Source organism: Egretta garzetta, unplaced genomic scaffold (assembly GCF_000687185.1).
Source record: "Egretta garzetta isolate BGI_Z169 unplaced genomic scaffold, ASM68718v1 scaffold539, whole genome shotgun sequence".
In the NCBI taxonomy this organism is placed as follows: domain Eukaryota; kingdom Metazoa; phylum Chordata; class Aves; order Pelecaniformes; family Ardeidae; genus Egretta; species Egretta garzetta.
The window spans coordinates 2,033,201-2,046,442 of record NW_009260760.1 but is presented as its reverse complement, the minus strand read 5'-3'; the positions used below and the strand labels follow the sequence as shown (position 1 = coordinate 2,046,442).

The 13,242-nt window shown below is 39.4% G+C and overlaps 1 protein-coding gene across 1 annotated transcript in view; it reads right to left on the bottom strand.

The window, feature by feature from the left end:
* Positions 1–13,242, bottom strand: part of PDE11A (phosphodiesterase 11A) — a 141,005-nt gene that overhangs the window by 19,408 nt on the left and 108,355 nt on the right. Inside the window, exons 16-20 of the mRNA XM_035901445.1 lie at positions 12,482–12,591; positions 9,399–9,489; positions 6,243–6,343; positions 1,791–1,868; positions 343–410 (exon numbers count right to left, since the gene is read on the bottom strand). Coding sequence (XP_035757338.1) covers positions 343–410; positions 1,791–1,868; positions 6,243–6,343; positions 9,399–9,489; positions 12,482–12,591 — 448 coding nt within the window. The remainder of the gene's footprint in view (positions 1–342; positions 411–1,790; positions 1,869–6,242; positions 6,344–9,398; positions 9,490–12,481; positions 12,592–13,242) is intronic.

The following is a 13,242-nucleotide window of genomic DNA, read 5'->3' as shown; positions in this document are numbered from 1 at the left end:
ACTGACAAGGAAAACTTTGGGACGAAACAAGTAAGCACAGCTACATGGAGCTAATGCTTTTTTTTGTTTAATCCATCCATATTTTTTTTAATATGGATTTAAAAGGTTAATAAGAAGAGAGGTTGTAAAGCCAGATGTCTTCAGGTACCTACATGCTGCTCACCAGCATGTGTACATGGAAAGATTATGCAATAAACCATTTCTCGCAGAAACCCCCTGCTATTTTTTTATAGCATTAATACTGCTGTAAATTGATTCCAGTTTTGGTCCCTTGTAAGCCAGGGCCCTGGGAATATTGTCCCGCCAGTCCCGCCTCCTCCCAGCCCTGCTATTAATCATGACTTGCCTGTCTTGAAATCTCCCACGGTTTGGTCACAGCTCCAAGGTCACAGGCTGTCATTAGCATTGATCTGAAAAACAGAAATGAACAATACAAGCTGAATCAACCTTTGTTGTATTGCTAAACAACTCTGCTCTGGATGCATAAATAAATAATACACACATAAAATGTCAGCCCTGGCACCTTCTTTTCCTCCAGAAAAGAATGACATGTTTGAAATCTCAGCCATCAGCATGGCTTTTACATCACAATTGTGCCTAGGAAGCCTAATGTGTTGCAGGTCATCAGACAATGAATTTTGGTATCGTGCATTGCACACTAGAAAAGAAATGATATTGCAAGGGAGTAACTGCTAATTATGCAATACTGCTAACACTACTTACTTTAATACCTATAATATACTAGGAAGCATGTGCTTCACATGATGTAAGTAAGGGTGTATTACATAATAACACCTGCAAACTGGATTAATTTATATGCCTATTTGTAAGTGACTGCTGTAGCAAGAGAACCTATAATCACAGGCGGCATCCCAGACACTGTTTAAGCAGTTTCTACTGCTCATCTACAATAAAAATTTAAGATTTACTATGAGCTATACTGTTCCACTGTAGTTTAATACCTAGCTACAACCATGTTTTATATGCATTAGGAGAAAGAAACCATTCAGCTGTAGAAAGCGTTTATGTACAGTACATGATGCAGATAAAAGTCTAAGAAAGTTTAAATGAAGAACAAGGGCACTGAAAATGAAGCATCAAATATATTGCCTGAATCTAAAATTAGGAATGGGTGAAATGATATGGAAAATAGAAAATGGCCAATATTTTGGTCAAAAGGCCAAAAGGAAACAGAATTTTAATGAAATCTCAGATAAAATGAGACATAATCAGGCATGCATATGCAAATGCACACATTTTATTGTCTCAAACGCATGGTGTACTCCAACGACCCACAATGTCTGAGGTTTTCAATAGGATGCAAGCTCAGATCATCCGTGAGGGTTAGGAGAGTACTGTGTATCTGCAAACTCCCAGGTACAGACCAGAAGAGCAGAGAGAGGCACGGCCCCTGAAAGAAAGCTGAGAGGAGGAGGGCACGGGGAAACGGGCAAGAAAGATGTTTGTGTCCAGAGGCAAAACATTGATGCTTTCTGGAGAAAGAGTGGAAGGGCTGAGCAGTAACTGGTGAGGCTGGGAGAAAGAGAAGAAAACATGACAGAGTGTGAAGGCAGAAATAGGAAAGGAGAGGGTGAGGTCACACTGATTACATCCCTGCTGTTTGGCAATGCCTAGAAATCACACCATATATTTCATATCATGGATCGTATTTTTAAAACAATCTACCTTCTCTTGTTACTCTAAGTTTTCACTCCGTGATACATTAAATTCCTTAAACAAATATGGGTACACTTTGAAACAACGAGAAAGCAAGAAATAGTAGTGCTCACCGAAATATTTCCCGGTGGTTTTTTATATTCCAATCATAACCACCTTTACTGACAAGTTCAAAAAACTCGGTCCTTCTCCTGCAACAAAACAGATTATCAGAGAAGGAAACAAGACACTTCCAGGGCAGCACTGCAGCAGAAACACAGTTCTCTGGATGATACGAAATCATCGCACCTCATGTATTATTGTTAAAGTCGTTACACTGACAGTCCATTTAAGCGAAACATACTAATTTCCGAACATGTTCTATAAATGTCTGCTATCAATGTCAGAGTTGCCTAGTAAAAGCAATATTGTATTTATGGTCTCCGCAGATAAGGAAATAAATGGTACCAAAATGTTCAGTCTTCCATGGAAGCATGAAATGTTCAACTACAGCAGTGGTCAGACAGACAATAGAAACACCCTTGGAATATATACACGCTTCTCTTTACTTGTCCTTGCAAAATGATTTTTACTTCTCGATCCTGAAGGGTTTTTCAGAGACATGCAATTTCTGTTATTTCCAGCACACAGAACAGAACAGTGAGACACAGTTGCTGCAGATGTCTCAAGTTAGTAGTTCTTGTTGACTAAAAACTAGGTCTTCCTGCTTGGTCCTGTGCTTTGTCTTCTGGAATAGCGTGCCTATGGCCTCAAAGATGAACAAAATGTGAGCCAGAACACATTAATGCTTCTTTGGTGCCTTTAAGTACCAAAATTCCGATTCATCATTACTCAGGCTGTAATTTTTTTATGGCTCTGAGACTTCAAGCGGCTCTTACTGCATGCAGTGTCACTACAATACGGATCAGATATGCCCCAGATACAGCGGAAATTGAGGTAAAAAAATATGGAGAAACTTGTCCGGAGTGACACAGCATATTAGCATCAAAGCTGGAAAGCAAATACCTATGTTCTGAGTGGCAGACCATTGCCCCATCTCATAGCAGGCTGTGTTGTCTCTTTGTCAAGTGGAAATGTAGTTAGATTCCCCAACAGGAGTGAGTTTGCAAAGTCTTGTATTTTCTATATTCACTTCAGCTAGACTGAAATTTCAAACAGTGATTACTGAAAGCACAGTCTGACGGCAGCCAGTACAGGTTTCACACACGAGGAGATGCAGACTTCCAAGAACATTACTCTTGATCAACAGACAGAATTTTATGTGGGGCACACTGCGTTATTCTGGTCCCTGACTGTCTTGCCCTGTTATATGACCAGTCACTCCTACTATAGGGCCTTTCTATAATGGATTTCATGACAGCAACTAGAACAGGCAGATATAAGGACTATATGATGATATCTAATCTCTTATGCTTCGTGAAATAAGATATAAGAGAGTTTCACGTTACAAAATTTGCTGGGACAATGCAAAGTCACACACGCAGAAAACAAAATTCAGTTCTCTCGCACAAAGTCCTAGCATCATGGCCCTCGTGGAAATAAATATTGCAATGATGAAAATCTTAATGGCCAGAAGTGGTTGGCACATAAACCTTAAACCAGCCTAATCCTGAGCAGATCATCAACAACTACATACTCTATTAAGAGAGTAAGCGGTGGATTTCTGCATCCTGTATTTCAGTGCCCAGTCTAACAATGTAAATTTTGGTAATGGTTTCATTTTTAAGTATTGGATACTCTGGGTAATTCATATATTACTGGACAAAAAACAGTCAAGAATGTTTAAAGCTGAAAGCTCAGGAAGAGGACATCCCAGAAACCTCAACCATTCAAATTTAAAATACAGAGATCTATAAACAGTAACTGAAAATATGAGTTCTCAAGGCTTTATGTTAAGCTGAAAACTTTAAAATAAGAATTTTCTTTAAAATCCATTGAAATGGATGAAGAAGTGGTGGTCCAGGTCCACAGAGAATTTCTAGTGTAGGAAGGAGTCAACCTGAGGGAAGTAGCCATGTACAATTTAGTGTTTCCTACTGGTTGCTTATGCATGGTATCCAAAACGAAGAGGTCTGCTATTATTAAGCAAACATAACATGCCAGGATTTCAGAAATAAACAGAAGGACAACAGTTTTGCAATGTCTTTGAGTAACACCAACTCTGGGTGTATTTTGCCTGGAAAGGAAAATTGTCTGGCTATATATAACAAATCCAGTTCCTCCACAGCCCAGTGGCTCAAGACATCATTTGAGTGAATTTCCATAAACTTCATTTTAGTTACATGATTTTGCTTATTGTGTTTTCTACAAGCATCATTATCTAGAATTAGCTACTAAAATCAAGTATATTTTCTATCTGATCTTTTACTGGAAGTCAGCTTTTTGTTTGTTTGTTTGTAGAAAAGTAGTGCCTTAAGAAGGTCAATAAAGCCTTGCTCTGCCTGGCGTTTTGTTGCTGTTTTGCTGGCTCGACTTTGTGATCATTAGGTTTAGGCATTCTAAGAACACTGATATGAGAATTTCCTTCTCTACAAAAATATTGAACACGTAGCAAACTGAAAAAACAAGCTAGGTACTTGCGTGGAAACATCTGTTCACATAGGGTGGCTTTAAGAAGTGTAAATCATCAACGTTTCCAGGGAGAGATTTTCAGGCAGTTTTGGAATTGAAGTAGCATAACAACTACCTGATTAATGAATCATAACATCACAAGAGGAAAAGATAACTTATTTTCAGACTTACGAGTAAAGAGGCCTCATTTGCTAAAAGTTTTCTGATTCATGGACCTCATAAAAATCAATTATGCAAGCAAGGAAGAATAATCCTGAAATTCAGCTGATGTCCCTTTTTGGACATTATTTCTCTGTGTTAAAACTAGAAAGACAACTTGACCATGTAGTTTTTCAACCTAAGGTGGACAGGGAAGAGAGCTCCATCATGTCCTGGTCTGGACTGGGTTCCCTCCCAGGGCACTGCCACGGGCCCCCTCCAGGGCAGAGCCTCCGGCTCTTCCAGGGACTGGGGGATCCCAGCCAGGGGGAGCGCACGGGGCTGTGCCCAGGTGGCTGCCCTCTCAGCCCCTGCCACTCATCTCTTCTTTGACAACACAATCATTTCTGCAGCACTTGTTACTTGTGGTGAGACCGAAGGACCCGTAATGACACATTCCTGTGGTCCTTGTATCTCACTTAAAGCTGTCAGCAAATTCCCCTGTCCTACCAGCCCCCCAGATAACAAGTGATCCTAACAGACAGCTTCACAAGAGAGTATGCATAAAAGGGTTTATTTGGTCTGCTCAGGATTTTCATGTTGGCAAGCAGAAATTTCTTCATGGACTAATGTTTAGAAGTTAGTTATAAAAGTATTCATTAAACCCCTTTCTTAATATAAATTCTCTGGGAATAGATTTGCAGGAAACAAAAAATAGCAGTGTGTCTACTGCCAGTACTATTTAGAAACAGCCCTTGGCGCAGTAACCAAATACTGAGAGAAAAAAAGACAAAGCAAACATTGCAGCATCCCAGTTAGTATTTTTACCATTAACAGCTAAAGGTATAATGTTGATACAGATAGCTGAACAATTTCAGGGTCGAGACTTTGCCTGAAGTTTTCTGGAAACTTGATTTGCTATCAACCATCAGCACAAAGAAGTGGGGGAATCCAGGTATACCCCCCTAAAAGTTGAAAACATTGCTAAATGCTACCCAGCACTGTGTGGGATAGGATGCTAATGAGCATCAAACAAAAATTCTTGAGGATGAATTACTGTCAAGACTGGGAAGGTAGCACGCTGAAACTGCGCATCTGATGGCACTTCTCCCTGTAAGTCAGCCATGGGCATGGGCCAGAGAGGGGGATGTCAAAAGGGCAACGCAGCGGTGACACCATGACTCCTCCAACGACATGAATGCTCCCACACAGTCTTGCTGGGAAGAGCTTGGTAGTAATTAACAGTGTACAAAAAACATAAAATAGCACCAACTAGAAGTCTGCTTCGCAATTTGATTGCAAGCAAGGAAAGAAAACTGGATAAGAGGGATTCTATTATACTTCTCTTGAGCTAAGCTTTTTAAGACTTATCCTCATGTGATGCAAACTGGCTTCATTAGTCCTCAATGAAGCAATGTGTATTCTTTCTTTACCTCTGCAACGGGGCCTGTAACTAAATATAATAATTCTTAGCATACATGTTTAGAAACTCTGAAATGGTGGAAAAGAATTCTAAAATGTCGTTGATTTTCTACATGCCTGAAGAAATGATCTCAGAAGGGACAGGATAATTACAGGACTGAGCTGTAACTGATTCCTGGGATTGCTTTGAAGAATAAGCCTAGGATTTCACTTGCTTTTTGTTGATACAGACATGTTACACATTAAAGCAAAACTTACTTGGACACTTGAGATATTTCTATTAGCCTAAGATATACTAAGTATTAGACTAAATCTCTTCAACCACAGCTAAACACTAATTTCTCATATTATATATCCTTATTGGTATTTAATAGGTCATTAGAGTAAGTTCTTCGAATTTTCATTTGTCAAATACAAGAAATGCCAATACTTACTCAAAATACAGAGTGAGGTCTGTTGCCAATATCGATTGCTTTAGAAGCTGCATAAGGTCACTGTAGTCCTTAGAGGACAAGTTAGCAAAGATGTTGTGACCCTATAATGAAAGAGATAAAAGAGGTAAAGGGCTAGCAATCAATATAGGTTTTTAAAAGGTTTTCTAACTCTTTAGTCTACCATTTCTCTGTAACAGAGGCCTTTTCTGATTCATGGCAAAACTATGAAAAAATAATAATGTTAATGCTGCTGAGATTACATTGGGGTGGAAGAGTTGACGATTGTAATCAAGCACCTGGGATGTTTTTCTAAACTCCGCTGAAATTATAGCCTCTTGAGGAAGGATTTACTCTTTGCTCTGACCCTGCACAGACTGAGTTTATGGGGAAAAACTATGGATACATCTCAATCTTTCCTCTTATTAAATGTTTTGGGGAGCTGTGCATTGCAGCTTCTGAACTGTGCTCCTAATAGATTTATCTGTGCTGCTGCTTGCAGGCACATGAACTGCTGTTAGAGCAGTCAACGCCACTAAATCAGTTTTTCATTCAAAACAGCCCATTTGCTCACTCTGCCCATTACTGCGTTGTCTTACAGTGCATACTGTGCAGGCTAGCAACTGCACCTTTACGCATTTTAAATATCCTTTGTAGGCCTAATAGCCCACTTTTTAAGGGATCATGGATTAAGAATTTGAAAGGTGCTCCATGGCCAGAATGAAAGGAAACAAATTATATAATATTGCTATTTGAGAGCACGAAGGTCCTTGTGTAACTGAATTTCTGAAAACTAAGAGGGATGGAGGTCCTATAACTTCTGTGTGAAATCCTAGAGAAAATAAGCTGAAAGAAACAAAATTAATGGAAAATTCTAAATGTAAGCTTAAGTGATCTTTGTGACATTAGTCACATATAACTAAATAAAAGTACTACACTTTTTTTTTCTAATCACCTATAGAAATAATGAGGTTCTCGCTAAACAGAGTCTTATTTTGATGGTATTTAGCACTGTAATGCATACATTCAGTACGCACTGCCATCTACTGCTTAGGAAGATTAAAATTCCCTTAAACCCAAGAATTTTCCAGCAACAGGATTGCTATAACCATGATGGTCTAAGGACATAGACGAGATAAGGTCTGGAGGTAGAGATGGTGTTTTTTAATAGATCAGCTAATTGTTGGACTAAAAATATAATTTCCCATGCATAAAAGATGGTCATCTGTGACAATAAAATGATTATTTCTTTTCAGCTAAATACTGAGAAGGATTTAAGACTCTAAAGCTTATTTATGAAAAACAATTTTAAAACCAAAGTACTCAGAAGAAAATCTATCAGGAAAATAGAAGGTCTTATAATTTACCAAGCTGTCTGTTATTCTGTAATATCTGTTGCCTTCCGGACCTGTTTCACAGTGTATAAAACCATGTCACTACAAAGCTCGAGATTGCTTATACTGAGATTAGCATGTTAAGAGTAAAGGATAAACAGATCCTTTGCCCAACAGGATAAAAACCTAAAAGAAATAATACAATATACTATGTTTCCCTCTAGACAGCAAAGACAGACTAGAATATCAACATTAGTGGGTAGGATATAGTCTAATTTCAGCTTGTTTGAGAGAGGAGACCAACTGCTCAGCTGGTGAAAGTTGGTGTAACTTTAAGTAGATTGGAGGATCCAAATCTACACTTATTCCAAACTAAGGGGTGTTGTGTTCTTTCAGCAATAGTATCTATTGGATGAAAATTCCATAGGATTAATTTTCTGGTCTAGAAATGAGGACTTGGAGACGGAGCTGCCTGAATGATCAAAGGAGAGGACTTGCATTTCAAGTAATATTTTACATCTCTCAAAGCAGATGGAGTAGATTCCAAGGAAAAAAAGTATTTCTTTCTGGTTCTTGATTTTTAAGCTGGAAAAGATAAAGAAAAGCATCTAGACTGACATGAGCTATAAACTTTCAGAGAGTTGTCCATGTCCTGAGCCTGTCTTCAGAGAGGCATTCAGTCATTATGAAGATTTCAGGAACTGTTTCCCAGGAAAGCTTGTTCCAAGGGCTGAACAGTCTCATTGGTTTAGAAAAAAACCCCAAACCACCTTCCTTTTTTCCTATTCTGAACCAGTCTGTTTAACTTTCAAATGCTGTTTTTTCTTATGCCTTTCCCTGGTAGTATAGGGAACCATTTAATTCCTAATATCACCTTTTAGATAAGCTAGGCTAGGCTAAGCAGATTGACCCTAATAAAATTTAAATCTCATGCTGGTGCTCTCCTTTCTTATGTCTACTTTTTTAATATAATGTCGAGAAACAGAACACTAAAGCTGCAGTCCCATGACTAATCTCTGTGGCACTGTACACAGAAGTAAAGCTATCACCCTGTTCCCATTTTTCTGTGATCACGGGACATTCCCAGATGCTCTTCAAGAGTTACTGCAGATCAGCATATGGTCTCCAACTGTGCTGCATGAAAAACAGTTTTGTTTTTATATATACTGAATGCATTTTGTAACAACCTATCTGTGTAAATTAAGAAAATACATCCGTTGTTTTGTAGGGATCGCATGCCCATCCTGCTTTTCTCACTACATCTCTGGGGTAACGCATGCTGCACACTGTTGCACATTAGGTATTCTAGGCAAGAACTATGTCATTTTATATGTATCTGCAAAGCAGCTAGCGTACTTTGGGCAGCACGATATTACTGATATTAATTTTTTTAAGAAATCATTTAGTAAAGTTATGCAAAACCATCATAAAAATACTGATTACAGAAAGACTGCCAAAGAAATTAAATTGGCCCAGTAAGGGATGACCGTGATACTCTGAATATAACACCTGTGGGGAAAGGTAAGTGCTCGTTTCACCTGCCTATAAACCACTGAGCGGGATATATGTAAGAAGCCTGAGAAAAGCTGACAACATGATCAGGATATGTTCTCCTTGCCCCTAGCTGATTGAGACAAATATAATCTCTGGACTCTATGATCAGCATTTGCAGTTGTTTAATTTTGTGCTAGTTGTGACCTTTGTGGTAACCAATAAATAATTCCTCAAGGAGAGGGCATTAAAAAGGTACCGTGTGTGGTATTTCCTTTCTCTGGCTGAAACTGCCCAACAGCTTACAGTGAGATTAATAGTAATGCTTTTGTACCTCACTTTGGAGAATCATGACAGCATGATTGAAGTGGTGGTGCTCCAAGGTAGCAGAGGTGCCGTAGAGCTGAGCTAAGGCTGATCCGCTCCTGAAACAGAACATGGGGAGTCAACAAATACTGCTCGTCTGCTTACGAAGCAGGTTTCAGAGACAATTTAGTAACAAAAGCATGTAGCCACGCTCTCCATTTCGGCAACCACACTTGAGACAGTTGACAAGATAAAAATACTAATTTAAAGCCAGATACGAGGCATTTATGTTCCAGACCTTGCTAAATATAATCAGCTGACTAAAGATTTTCCTGGAACTACGTGAAATTTTGTAATGCAGCTTTCAAAGCGCCTCAGTGAGGCCACAGAACAGGCGTACCACTGTACAGTAAAGACAAACGGTAATGTCCTTGAGCTAGGACTGGCTGTTCTGCTACTACTTTTTATCTGTAATTCTTAGTAGATATAACCACAATGGCTTACAATGGGTGATTACAATCTCTTTAAGAAAAAAACAACTGCAAATGCAGTGAGGTTCTGTCTGTATGTAAAATCGTACAGTTAAAAAAATACTAAGGTAAATGAAAAAACACAAGTTAGAGCAGTGAATATAAAAGTAAAGTTTAGCATCCCTTTAGAATGTATTTTCTCATCATGTTTATTGTCTAAACCAAAATTAGCTTTAAAATGCACAGAGCAGGTGGGTTTTCTAAGTTTAAAGAACAAAAATCTATGGAATACAATTATGAAATTGTGGATCGTTGGGAGGTGCAGAGAACAGGACTGGATTGTCAGAATAGTTACTGTTCACCATTACTTCCCTTCTGGGACCCAGCCTAAAGCGACGAGATGGGTTTTCTTTCCAAAGAAATGAGAATAAGAGATTATGCTAGAGACAAACAGAAAGAGTCTCCTAGGAGTATGTACGATAAAACTGCACCATACTGATATTTAATTATCAGAAGCAGCTATATGAGAGAGAAAGATGTCCAGGAAACATCATCCCTAGAGAATGTGGTGTTGAGATATATAACAGAGCCATTTCAGACAACTGTGATATTGCCTCCATCATATACCTCTTGAACTTTCAACACACAGAACAGCAGTATTGAACACTGAAGATAAAATAGGAAAATGTGATGCTTAAATTTATAAGTCAGGTTGGAGGAATAAATCATAGCTGCTGTTATGAAAACTACAGCTTCTGTTTTCAGGGGTGTTTTATACATGTGTGGTAATGTTTGTCTTTTGTTGAATGTCTCCAGCAATTTCTTTATGGAGTCATAAAATGGTAGCCTCCTCTTTGTACCCCGTTGTCAAACAACAAGTGTAAGTGATAGCAGTCTAATGCTGAAACCTCTACCTGTAACTCAGCCATCCCTCTGCACAAGAGAGACTGCTGTGTAGTATTACGGTGGAGAAGCGGTTAACTTAATCAGAGCCTAAACTGGTCAGGATGTAAATCTTAGGTCTCATTTTTTGTAAATTAGGAACATAAACATCAATCAGCTGAGATTCCTTCCCATTTGTCTCGTCTTTTTTGATTCTCTTCAAGATTCAGCTGCAAAAACGCATCTAGCAGTGCTTGGTAACCTTTGCACCATGAGCTCTGTCTTTTGAGCACCGCAATTGATTTTCCTTGCTATGGTGATTGAAGATCCAGACAGTGTCATTGTTTCATTGAGACTGTACAGCAACACCGATAGCTCAGGAAATGGCAGCTTAGTGAATATCAGAAACATCAGTTTGAGTGATGTTCACTGAGGCAGCTTGCCCCCAGAAATGCAGCAGCCCACGTATACACAGATTGCAGCAGAGTATTTTTGCAAAGGGTAGGACAAAACAGGCTAATACACCACCACCCTGTCTTTCAAATATCTTTGGGCAACCATCTGGACCACTTTCCCGTCACGCTGCAGGATTAGCAGTAATGCAGAACAAAGTTGCAAACGCATGCTGGGATCTGCAGGACAAGAGAGCCTCAAGGTCTCGTATTCTGACTGTAGAGGACCTGGGGATTTGAGAAAACACCATAGGATTTGGAGGAGTCTCTGTGTCTGACAGCTTTATTTCACAGCTTGGCCAAGATGTTGTCAGGGGACATTTCCTGTTGTCCACGCTGTTGTCAGGGAACACAGATTTTTGAAACAATTTGACCATGGTCAAGGGAGTTACCTTACCACCACAGTAAGAAGAAATACTGTCAAACCTTCCACAAACCTGATCCTCCCTCACTAATGTGTCTGAGGGCAGCAGCCTGGACAGTAAAAATATGTGCAAGTCAGGGCTGCTGCATCAGGTCCTAAGCACTTTGAATAGAATAAAATTCATTTTTAGACTTGAAAACTGGAGAGGAAGATTACACATAGGTGATGTAAGAATCTGCCTTCAAGATCCAGCTTTACATTCTGGTGGGTACTGACCACTTCAGGGGGTGGCCATCCCACCCCTGCCCATGGCAGCGTGTCTCCAAATAGGCTCTGTGTGCTCTGGCCTGTGGGGTAGGCCAGGGAGGGGGCATTCTGACAGACCAGAGACCCTGTGCGCTCCACAGCTGCGGACGAGATGCATCTGAGCTCCAGCACGATGGCAATGGTTTCATACTCCATAAGCTAGGAATTACTTTATGCATGCTTGCCTACGGGTTTGGGAAAGTTTTGGGGAAAGCATGATTTCAGTTTTACCTGTTTTCTTTTCTTCTTGATAGTTGAACCAGTTTTTGCTTAGCATCATGCATTCTGGCCAGCAAGAACAACCCAGATACACGGTTTCAGTGTCTCCTGGGTTGAATACCAGAATCGATAATACCTCAGCTTGAAAAGAACATCAAGTTTTGGCACCACATTTCAATATGCGGTGTCAGTTCACAAGGGGTAACCCAATCCCCAGCCTGATACAAAGGACAAGCCAGCAATTACACAAAAGAACAGAGAATGATAAAGATGGATAGTCCCTCACTACATACCAGAATAAGAATACTTGGCCTTGGCCTAGGAGGCCTGAAATTAATGCTTCATTCTTTATCCTGGTCACCTTTTGCTCTTCTGTGGAAGAAAAACAAATTAAAGTAATAAGAATTAGAAAACTTACTTGGCTTGGAAGGCATTGTTGGTTCCCCTGTGGTCAAGGTCATGACATAAGCATCCCACAATCAAAGCTAAAATTTCAATTTCAGTCAGAATCTCCTGAAATCCTGCAGTCTGAGAGGAGAAAAAAAATAGCAGCTGTAACTATCAGTAGCAGAAGGGATAAGTAATGTTAGTCCATCGAGCAACAGTCAACTTTGTTTTGATACCATGAACGTTTCAGTAAGGAGAAGATAAATGCTTTATTGTCATATTATATTCCCTGCTGCATGTTAGATGGTTAGCAGAATAGATAACGTCCTTGGAGTGATCTGTTATTATCTCTCTGTTGCATTTCCAGCATGCCATTTCTCCACTACCCAGAAGGCACTAAGGGCAAAAGGAGCTGAAAATAAACACCAATAACTACACACTAAGACAGGAACTGGAATTTCATATCAGAGAAACACAAACCAAAATTGTTTCCATTTTGAAATTATTGTTCAGAGAAGTACTTAGGTTTCTTCAGTCCTGAGGTGACCATCTTAGTCAATCCCTACTGTCAGAGATAGCTGAGATGTTAAATCAAAGCGCCTATAAAAGAAGCCAGCTGAAATATTCTCTATGGAACTGTTATGAACTATTAAGAGATTTGTTATCTGGGACACATGAAATGAAGCGGCATGATTTAAAGAGGAAATGTCTCAAATGGCATATTTCTGCTGCAGATACCCACTTGAATTTGGGACAGAATTTTGAAAACTGATGTATTGAAATCCCCACGAG